The 11554-nt window shown below is 38.6% G+C and overlaps 1 gene segment (V, D, J or C); it reads right to left on the bottom strand.

The window, feature by feature from the left end:
- Positions 1–8471: 8471 nt before the first annotated feature.
- Positions 8472–9139, bottom strand: LOC112247722. The segment is given in 2 exon segments: positions 8472–8839; positions 8958–9139. Coding segments are annotated over 2 exon segments (513 nt in total).
- Between the last annotated feature and the right edge of the window lie 2415 nt (positions 9140–11554).

Raw genomic sequence — 11554 nt, 5'->3', positions numbered from 1 at the left:
GTAACTCATTTTCCACTTAGACAAACATGTTCAGTCAGCACAGAAGAAGCATGCTACACCAGAGATAATGCTAAACTAATCCAACAGGTATTTGAGGGGGATCCTACAAGATTTTTTAAATTTTATTTCACCTTTATTTAACCAGGTAGGCAAGTTGAGAACAAGTTCTCATTTACAATTGCGACCTGGCCAAGATAAAGCAAAGCAGTTCGACACATACAACGACACAGAGTTACACATGGAGTAAAACAAACATACAGTCAATAATACAGTATAAACAAGTCTATATACGATGTGAGCAAATGAGGTGAGATAAGGGAGGTTAAAGGCAAAAAAAGGCCATGGTGGCAAAGTAAATACAATATAGCAAGTAAACACTGGAATGGTAGATTTGCAGTGGAAGAATGTGCAAGGTAGAAATAAATGGGGTGCAAAGGAGCAAAATAAATAAATAAATAAAATAAATACAGTAGGGAAAGAGGTAGTTGTTTGGGCTAAATTATAGGTGGGCTATGTACAGGTGCAGTAATCTCTGAGCTGCTCTGACAGTTGGTGCTTAAAGCTAGTGAGGGAGATAAGTGTTTCCAGTTTCAGAGTTTCAGACAACATCTCCACTTGTGGAGTTGCTGGCTCCACCACTATCACTAGCAGGCCTCTAGTTTCACGAAGCTCCGCTACAGCTAGCTTCACAGTTGGGTGCACAGTTCGCATATGCCTGTGTAGGTTGTGCGTAGAACCAGCTATATATTTGATTTTGTTTTGGGAAATTCTACACTGTGCTCTAACATTGTCTACATTATTAAAATGCATCCAAATGCTACTGTGCTTCCGAGTCATTTTCCAGTTGTTGTTTTCACAGCTGTCCTTCCTCTCTCTCCTCGGCTGCTAAGTGTGTGACTGTGAGTGAGTTGGCTCAGCCCTCCCTCACGCATCTTTGGTTCATTGGTTGACACTACGTGACTGATTGACAGGAACAACAGGTGAGGCTGTTAGTCTGAGCAGACAGTCAGAATGAATGTGTGTGCGCTTGAGCATATAGGCCTATATTATTTTAAATTTTTTTGTTCTTTGAATTAGTTAATTATATTCATTTAAATCTTTTGATTATTCATATCTTAATTTTTAAAATATATTTTTTAGTTAGATTTGGCTCTTCTGATATCCTTTCTGGGATAGGGGGCAGTATTTTCACGCCCGGATGAAAAGCATGCCCAAAGAAAACAACCTGCTACTTAAGCCCAGAAGCTAGGATATGGATATTATTACTAGATTTGGATAGAAAACACTCTGAAGTTTGTAAAACTGTTTGAACAATGTATGTGAGTATAACAGAACTGATTTGGCAGGGGAAACCCTGAGCACAATCCATCCAGGGATTTTTTTGTTGTTGAGGTCATTCTGTTTTCCATTCAGTTTCTATGGCAAACCCGTTTTAATAGAAATATACTTGCAGTTCCTATGGCTTCCACTAGATGTCAACAGTCTTTAGAAATTGGTTGATGTTTTTCCTTTGAGAAATAAAAAAGTAGTCCTTTCCTTTCTGGGTGTATAGCAAAGTGTACTGTTTTGTTTGGGGCGCGTGACCTGGACCTGGAGCATTTTCATTTGATCCGTTATTGAACACAGTTTATCCCGTCTTAAATTTGATCGGTTATTTATGTTTTAAGTAACCACTTGTTGTTCGCCTATTGAAATTGTTTGCCTATTGAAATAAATAGCTAGCCAGCTACTTAACCCTGTTGCCCAAAGCTAACGTTATAAGCAGCCAGCTAGCTTCATCTGGCTAGTGAGGCTCGACTGGACCGGGTAGTGATAGGTCGCTCCTGAACGAGTCAGCTCTAAGAGCCGGCTCTTGTAGGTGAACGATGGGAGCCTGCTCGCATATCTTCTTAGGGATCAAATCCTGTTAACGGGATCGATATGACAACATCCGGTGAAATGGCAGAGTGCCAAATTCAAATAAAATTATTAGAACTTATTATTAGAATTTAACTGTCATAACATCACAAGTGCAATGCACCAAAATAAAGCCTAACTTCTTATTAATTCAGGCACCGTGTCAGATTTCAAAAAGGCTTTACGGCAAAAGCAAACCATGCTATTATCTGAGGACAGCACCCAATCATACAAACACATGACAATCATATTTCAACCCGCCAGGCGCGACACAAAACTCAGAAATAACGATATAATTCATGCCTTACCTTTGAAGATCTTCCTCTGTTGGCACTCCAATAAGTCCCATAAACATCACAAATGTTAATTTTGTTCGGTAAATTCCGTCGTTATATCTCGAAAATGTCCATTTATTTGGCACGTTTGATTCAGAAAAACACCGGTTCCAACTCGCCCAACATGTCTACAAATGATCTAATAAGTTACTTGTCCAAACTTTGTCCAAACATTTCAAACAACTTTCATAATCCAACTTTAGGTATTTTACCTAGCTAATACTTACTCACAAGGATTCCTAAATCATTGTTAAGGATAATGAAAATGACTGCAGTTTCTAAGGGTCATTGTTTTCAGGCTGATTGTGTTGGTGCTAGCTAGGTACCAAGCTAAAGCTAGCTAGCAACCCCAGAAGTTGTTGTCGAACAAATAATGCCTTATTACCAATCGCGGTATTGTAAACACATCGTTTGTGGCCAGTGTGTGCTTGTTTGCAGTGTGTGCTTTTTTTTTTTTACAGCTTTGACAGTGCTACTGATAGTGGTGGTGTTTGGCTTACACGTGCAAATTCACATAATCTTCATGTTATTTGAAGCTTCTCGTTTTGAAAAACTATTGACACTTCAATGCTGATTCCATGCTGGAAAAACAGAAGCATATGCTGAATACCTCATACCGATGGTAAAATATGGTGGATCTTTGATGTTAAGGGGCTATTTTGCTTCAACTGTTCGGCATCAGGTCAATGGCATCATGAACTTTACCTAGTACAAGGACATTTTAGCCAAAAACCTGGTTGCCTCTGCCAGGATGCTGAAACTTGGCCGCAAGTGGATCTTCCAGCAAGACAATTAACCCAAGCACTAATCAAAATCAACTAAGAAATGGGTAATTGGCCACAAAAACAACATTTTGTAATAACCAGCTCAGTCACCTGTAGTTTGAATTGAAGAGAGCATCCCATAATAGCAGATGAATGATATCAAGTATCTGGAAAGGTTCTGTATGGAGGAATTGTCTAAGATCCCCCCCAAGTGTTCTCCAATCTCATAAAATATTTTAGAAAAAATCTGTATCAGTATTTATTATTTTACATTTGAGTTTTACCCAGAACGATTTACAGGAGCAATTAAGGTTAAGTGCCTTGCTCACAGTTAATGTTAAGTGCCACCTTTGGGTGGCTGACCATTCTTGAAACACATGGGAAACTGGTGAGCGTGAAAAACCCAGCAGCATTGCAGTTCTTGACACAAACCGGTGCGCCTGGCACCTAATACCTTACCCCGTTCAAAGGGACTTAAATATTTTGTCTTGCCTATTCACCCTCTGAATGGCGCACATACACAATCCCTGTCTCAATTGTCTCAAGGTTTAAAAATCCTTCTTTAACCTGCCTCTTCCCCTACAATGAATGATTGAAGGGATCATAGCTTTCACCTGGATTCGCCTGATCAGACTATGTCATTGAAAGAGTAGGTGTTCTTAATGTTTTGTATATTCAGTGTAGCTCTGTTTTTGTCTTTTTGTTTAATACAGTATTTTTTGGTTATCTTTATCAAGGGGGCAAATATTTATGGACTTGACCAGACCAAAACAGTGTAAGAGCCTTTTATGTTTGTCTGGTCAATTACCAGTCACTTAACCTCATCCTAAGGCTATTGCGCGCTGGGATTGAGATACCCCAGTCAGAGGACTAAACCACTGAGCAGTCATGTCCGTAATAATTTGCACCCTTGATAAAGATCAGCAACATGACTGTACATGTTGAGAGTAATTATGTCACATAATGCATGTATATTGTATGTAGACGATGTGAATAGGGGTTCTGAGTGTATCAGAATAGGAATATATATCAAACTGACAGAATCTGTCAATGATCAAATCAAATTAAGGACAGGTGAAACATTGGAGTCATGAACTTTATTTACAGGAGACATTGACATAATGATTTAATGCAAAGTAAGGGTTAGGCACAAGTTCAAACAAAAACTAGATACATTCCTGCTGATGTGGTCCCTGCTGAGGTTTTTGAACAGTGTGTGTAGGTTTCCTGTCACTGTGGGCCTCACAGCACAGTAGTACAGAGCAGAGTCTGTCACTACAGCAGAGGAGATCTCCAGATCCAAACGGTTTTTCTCTTTGTTCAGTTTTGCAGATATTCGAGTGTTCAGAGGATCTGCTTTATTTATAAACCCTGAACCCAAGATGTACAGGAGGAACTCTGGCCTTTGTGCTGTGTCCTGTCGATACCAATAGAATTCATCTCCAGCAGTAGCTGTTCTGGAGTAGTTGTAAGACAGGGTAACAGGGGTTACCTCTAAACAGTACTCTTCTTTCTTGAGTGGAGTGAGGTCCTCACAACTGACACCTGCATAGAGAATGGTTTTAATACACACACACTTAATTATTCATGAAAATGTACTGAAATTGAATTTAATTGAAATTTGGCTAGTATGGCAATACATTTCATGGAAATGTACTGTATCACAAACCCATAAATATGGTCAGGAACAATGCTGAATTCAGCAACTGCATCTTAGATGAAGAGAAACAAACTGAAAGAAAGATCTAAGCAGCCTCCTGTTTTAAATGTTCTATGCTGCTGTTCAACTGCTGTTCAACTCATCCTCTACCATAAGTCCCTCCCCTTAACATACAGTAAGTATGTTACTTATGTATGTCATACAAGATATCGGTTTCCTCCCATGGTTCTTGACAGGTTTTCGTACAGTGTGTCAGAGTTTCCTGTCACTGTGGTCTTCATGGCACAGTAGTAAACAGCAGTCTGTCACATCAGCAGAAGAGATCTTCAGATCCACAAGTTTGTCCACTTTATCAATGGAAACTGTCAGAATAGGATGTGATGTGATGTACAAGAGGAATTCTGGTTTGGATCTGGGATATTGGCGGTACCACTGTAGATTGTAAACAGTACCATCATATTTGCAGAAGAGATGGACATTCCTTCCCTCCTGAACAAGCTCTTCTGTAGTCGCAGGGTTTATTGAATCCCCAAAACTGTTTCCTGCAAAAATATTTGGTCAAATAACTTCTGTAACTGTAAAACTGTGCACTTGTAACTGATATTTACAAATGATGAATGTGCAATTAACATGTTTTTGTGCTGTTAATTGACTGTAAAATTAAATTAAAAGATTTCAATCCATATAACTCACCTAAAAAAGCTGAAAAGAGAACAGTTGAGAAGAACAACATCAATTGTCAGACATGATTCATTCTAATCAGACAGGTTTTTTACATGGACGGTACATTGGAGATGATATAAGCCAAGTACTGGAAACAATAGAACACTATGAAAAATCTGTGCAACCAGGCCTGCTATTCATAGCTGACTTTGAAAAGGCTTTTGATAAAGTACGACTGGAGTTTATATATAAATGCCCCGAACATTTCAATTTTGGAGAATCTCTTATAAAATGGGTTAAAATCATGTATAATAACCCTAGTTGTAAAATAGTAAATAATGGCTACCTCTCAGTTTTAAACTGTCAAGAGGAGTATAACATGGTTGTCCATTATCGACATATCTATTTTTTTATGGGCATCGAAATGTGAGCTATTACAATCAGATCCAACAATAATATCAAGGGATTAGAAATCTAGGGCTTAAAAACAAGTGTGCCATTGTTCGCTGAAGATTCATGTTTTCTTTTAAATCCATAACTTGGATCCCTCCACAGCCTCATAGAGGATCTAGATATTTTTTCTAACCTCTCTGGATTACAACCAAATGATGATAAGTGTACTATATTAGGTATTGGATCACAAAACAATACAACTTTAACATGTAGATTACCAATAAAATGGTCTGATGGTGAAGTGGATATACTCAGTTTACATATCCCAAAATAAATACATGATCTCACTCCTATACCTTTTAATATAAAGTTAGCAAAAATATATATATGATCTTGCTACCATGGAAAGGTAAATACCTATCTATTTGTGGAAAAATCACCCTGATTAAGTCATATCCCAGTTTACCAATTTGCTTATGGTCTTGCCTACACCTAGAGAACAGTTTATTTTTTATTTTTTATTATTTGAGAAAAAAATATTCAAATCAAATGGGCCTATTTATAGGGCTGAAATGATTAAATGTTAAAGCATTTGACCTCTCACTAAAGGCTTCAGTCAGACAAAAGTTATACTTACATCCAAACTGGTTCTCTAGCCAATTAGTAAGAATGTCTGACCTCAAGTTCAATAATTACAACATCTCTCTTTCAGTTTTTTGAGAAGGAAATCATCTCCCAAATATTGCTATTTTTAAAACAAGCCATAGAAAGTTGGTTGTAATTTCAATTTAATCCACCAGAAAAGACAGAACAAATAATACAACAAATATTGTGGTTAAACTCAAATATACTATGGAAATGTCTGCTCTACCCAAAATTACAAGTAACTAATTGAAGCATTAGGGCAAAAATGGAAGAGGAAGGTGGAAGGAGGAAAAAGTAAGGAACTTTACTGTCGGCCCTGCATTAATTAAAGACCATAATTGGTTAAAGAAAATTGAAATAATTAAAAAGTACACTAGTTTCATAGATAGTTGAAAAATAGTTGGGAAGAGATTTTAGATGTACCGATTCCATGGCACATGGTTTATGAACTAATAGGCAAAACGACACCGGATTCAAAACGTAGAATTTGTCAATGTAAATTACTATACAAAATTATTGCAAACAATAGAATGCTATTTGTATGGGGGATTCAACCATCCCAGCTCAGACAGAATCATTCGTTTACTTATTTTGGTACTGTCCATATGTTTTGGGTCACAGGTCCAGGAATGGCTGAAGAATTGCAATATTTACCTGGAGCTAACTCTATGCAGACAGCAATACTGGGTGATCTGAAAAGTCAAAGTCAATCGATCAATAATATAATAATACTTCAGCAAAAATGATAATTGTCTATTTACAATTTGTAGAAACAATGAGAATAGAAAGGTTCAGAACGTTTGTGAAACATCACACAGTTGAAACATGTATGGTTATGGTAAATAGAAATGCAATATGGATGGTGTTAAGAGACAGATGGGAGGGTTTGAATGGAGCTGAAGGTTGGGACAAATAAAAAATTATATTAAAGATAACTAATGTAAAACAGACTGTGTCCGTAAAAAAAGGTATATGGGTTAAGATTTTTTGTGAAAGAGGACAGTTTGAAAGATATGGGAAATAGAAATGAAACCGGATGGACATCACAAATATATGGGAGAGGTTGATGTTAGAGGAAGGACAAGAGTTATATAGTATGTTTAAGCTAGATGTCACACCCTGACCATAGTTTGCTTTGTATGTTTCTATGTTTTGTTTGGTCAGGGTGTGATCTGAGTGGACATTCTATGTTGTGTGTCTAGTTTGTCTGTTTCTGTGTTTGGCCTGATATGGTTCTCAATCAGAGGCAGGTGTTAGTCATTGTCTCTGATTGGGAACCATATTTAGGTAGCCTGTTTGGTGTTGGGGTTTGTGGGTGATTGTTCCTGTCTTTTTGTTTGCACCAGATAGGGCTGTTTAGTTTTTTTTCTTCTTCCACGTATTATACATTGTTCAAGTTATCATCTTTATTAAAGATGTATAAAAATAACCACGCTGCGTTTTGGTCCGCCTCTCCTTCCCAGGAAGAATTCCGTGACACTGGAAGTAGAGGCCTAAGCGTTGTTGTTCACTAGTTTACTCCAATTAAAGGATGGGTGGTAGGGTTAGAAAGTAAAAAAGGAAAATATATATATTTTTTTAAATGTATGTGTGTATGTGTATATATGTATGTACATTACAAGTCAAAGGTCTGGACACACCTACTCATTCCAGGGTGTTTCTTTATTTTTTTTACTATTTTCTATATTGTAGAATAATAGTGAAGACATCAAAACTATAAAATAACACATATGAAATCATGTAGTAACAAAAAAGTGTTAAACAAATCAACATGTATTTTATATTTCAGATTCTTCAAAGTAGCCAACCTTTGCCTTGATGACAGCTTTGTATACTCTTGGCATTGTGATGCAGACAACTGCATTGATGGAAGCTACAATCTATCAGCAATATTAAAGCTGATCTACCTCCTACATTTAAAAAAAATAAAAATAATGTTTAAGAAACATCTTGCTAGACCTTTGAGAAACAGACAGACAGACAGACAGACAGCAGTGAAAGACCTGACCGACTAACTAACGAACAATAATATCCCATAAGCTTCATGTGGATCTTTGATTATACAGCCCCTCCTCTTGACACCAAAGTGAAATGTTTTCTGTTATGGCTTTTATTCTACAGTATATTGTGTGATGTCAGGTTTTTGTACAGTGTTTCTGGGTTTCCTGTCACTGTGGGCCTCAGAGCACAGTAGTACAGAGCAGAGTCTGTCACTTCAGCAGAGGTGATCTCCAGATCCACACGGGTCTTTTCATCATTTAGTTTAACAGACAGTCGAGGGTGGGTCGATTCATTATGTGTCTTTAACCCTCCTTCAGTGATGAGGAGCAGGAATTCTGGTTTTGATCTGGGGTATTGTTGGTACCACAGTAAAGTATCAGTACTGTAGGAGCCAGTGTAGTTGCAGGATAAAGTAATACCTTCACCCTCAAAAACACGCTCTTCAGTTGTGGCTGATATTATTTCCTCCTCATAACTGCTACCTGAAATAAATAATGTTAAACATGTTTTGAATAAATTATATTGCTATTCATGTACTGTAAATGCTATATAGACATATGTTTGCAATCCAAAACTGCAATGCAAAACCTGTGCACTTACCAAAGAACATTGAAAAAAGCAGAATTGTGTAAAACATCTTCATGGGGTCTGAATGACTGTCTTCATGCACTGTCAGGTAAGAGTGTATCACTATCCTCTCCTCAAACATATTGTAGACTACATACTGTACTGTCAAAGCACTCATTGACTATGTAGCTCCACCTCTCTACAGTATACTTTGTTGTGTATTTGAGTTCAACTGTCTTTCTGGGTTGGATTGCTGCTAAATGTCATCTTCATGATTTTGCTGTAGTTCTGAAAAGAGATCATTTAGCTTCATGCGGCCAAGGAGCGAATGGGCCTGGGCCGCATGAAGCTAAATGATCTCTTTTCAGAACTACAGCAAAATCATGAAGGATAAATAATTTATTTTGTATTTTTTAAATCTATAAAATAAAATAATTATTATACACAAGTATAGGCTATTTGTGCAGTAATTACTTTGAACTTGATGCAGTCTGTTGGTCCTTTTCTCAACACTCTAATATCTCTGTCACACCCTCAACAGTTTACAGATTTGGAACTTGAGTAATGCGCTCCCAGCGTGTTCATCATGGTCTGCATGAACTGTTTTGCCCGCCAAATTTGTACCTGCTAGATACGTTAGCTGACATGAATAAAAACAAACAAATGTCGCTGGAGAGCTTCTTCAGAAAGGGTAAGAGAGATAAAAGACCCAACGACGATGTCGATAATGCACGGACAGCAGAGCCCGAGACTGCAAAAAAAAAGAAAGCCTCATTCAATAGAAAATATGATGAGTCCTACCTAAAATAATGCTTTATTGCGACAGGTGACTCGCATGCTCCAAGCCCCCTGTGCGTAGCATGTGGATATAGGCTATCTAACGAGGCAATGAAGCCCTCAAAACCACTTCAGCACATCAAATCCATGCACCCTCTACTTAAAGACAAACCTGTTAAATTCTTTGAGTGAAGAAAACGTGAACAAGAAGGACAGAAGCAACTCTTGGAATCCAACAAACGTGGCTACACTGAGTGTCATACTTAGTGGCTAGCAGTATTGCTAAGGCCAAGAAATCTTTCACAATTGGCAAGGAGATGATTTTACCTGCTGCTAAGGACATTTATCTTGAACTCTTAGGAGAGGCTCCCGCTAAAAAGATAGCACAGGTTCCTCTTTCGGCTACCACCGTTACTAGGCGAATTGATGGAATAACGGGGGACGTTGAGGCACAATTGTTAAAGCGGCTGAACGAGTCACCGTGGTATGCAATCCAGATTGACGAATCTACCGATGTCGACAACAAGGAAATACAGCTTGTTTATGTGCAATATATATTTCAGGATTATGTGCATGAGGATATGTTGTGTTCACTGTCCCTGCCGACTAACACAACGACTGCAGAACTATTCAAGTCTTTGGATGATTACATGTCAGGAAAATTTTATTGGTCATTCTGTGTTGGGTTATGCACGGATGGGGCTACTGCCATGACTGGACGGCTGTCTGGTTTCACTACCCGGGTTAAAGAGGTTGTGCCTGAATGTGAGTCTACGCACTGTGTAATTCACAGAGAAATGCTGGCTAGCCGAAAAATGTCACCTGAATTTAACGTCATATTGAATGATGTTATTAAAGTTATCAATTACATCAAAGCGCACGCCCTTAACTCGCGTCTGATTGGGCAGCTTTATGAGGAAATGGACGCAGAGCACAAACTGTCAGAAGTCAGATGGCTATCCAGGGCGAGATTGCTTGCTAGAGTGTTTGAGTTACGAGAGCCTCTGCAGAGATTTCTATCAGAAAAAAGTCACCACTGGCAGCACATTTCAATGACGAGGAATGGGTCGCAAAACTCGCTCACCTGTGCAACATATTCAACCTGCTCAACGAACTCAATCTGTCACTTCAACGGAGAATGACTACTGTCTTTAAGTTGGCAGATAAAGTGGCTGCATTCAAAGCCAAACTGGAACTGTGGGGATGGCGAGTGGAGAGGGGCATATTTTACATGTTCCAAACATTAGCGGAAATTTTTGGAGAGACTGAAACTGGGCCGTCTTTCTCCCAGCTCGTGCGCGATCACCTAGCTTCGCTGTCAACGGAGTTCAAGTGTTACTTCCAAAGACCCACGAAGTGCGAAGGAATGGATCCGCGACCCATTTGTGAATGTCCCAGGTGAATCGTCCATGTCCATGCAGGAAGAAGATCAACTCCTTGAAGTTGCAAATGACGGTGGCCTTAAAAGTATGTTTGAGATAATGTCATCTCTGCCGACCTTCTGGATTAAAATCAAGGCTGAATATCCTATGATAGCCACAAAAGCACTGAAAACGTTGCTTCCATTTCCAAACACCTATATCTGCGAAGCAGGGTTTTCCGCAATGACGGCAACAAAAAAGAAATTACGGAGGAGACTGGACATAAGGAACACCCTGTCTCCCATCACCCCTAGATGGGACCTCTAGATGGGGGTGGGGGTGTTCCACGATGCCTGATGGGGGGGCCCAAGTGAAAAAGTTTTGCTGTAAGGAAGTAAAACAACACAACAAATGTTCTTCATTCTGTATTTATTCAGACTAGTACAGTATCTTAGATATATTTTAGATTTTAGATTCTTCAAAGTAGCCACC

The sequence above is a fragment of the Oncorhynchus tshawytscha genome, linkage group LG10 (genome assembly GCF_018296145.1).
Source record: "Oncorhynchus tshawytscha isolate Ot180627B linkage group LG10, Otsh_v2.0, whole genome shotgun sequence".
Taxonomy (NCBI): domain Eukaryota; kingdom Metazoa; phylum Chordata; class Actinopteri; order Salmoniformes; family Salmonidae; genus Oncorhynchus; species Oncorhynchus tshawytscha.
The sequence above is the reverse complement of the archived record's forward strand: the minus strand, read 5'-3'. Positions and strand labels throughout refer to the sequence as shown.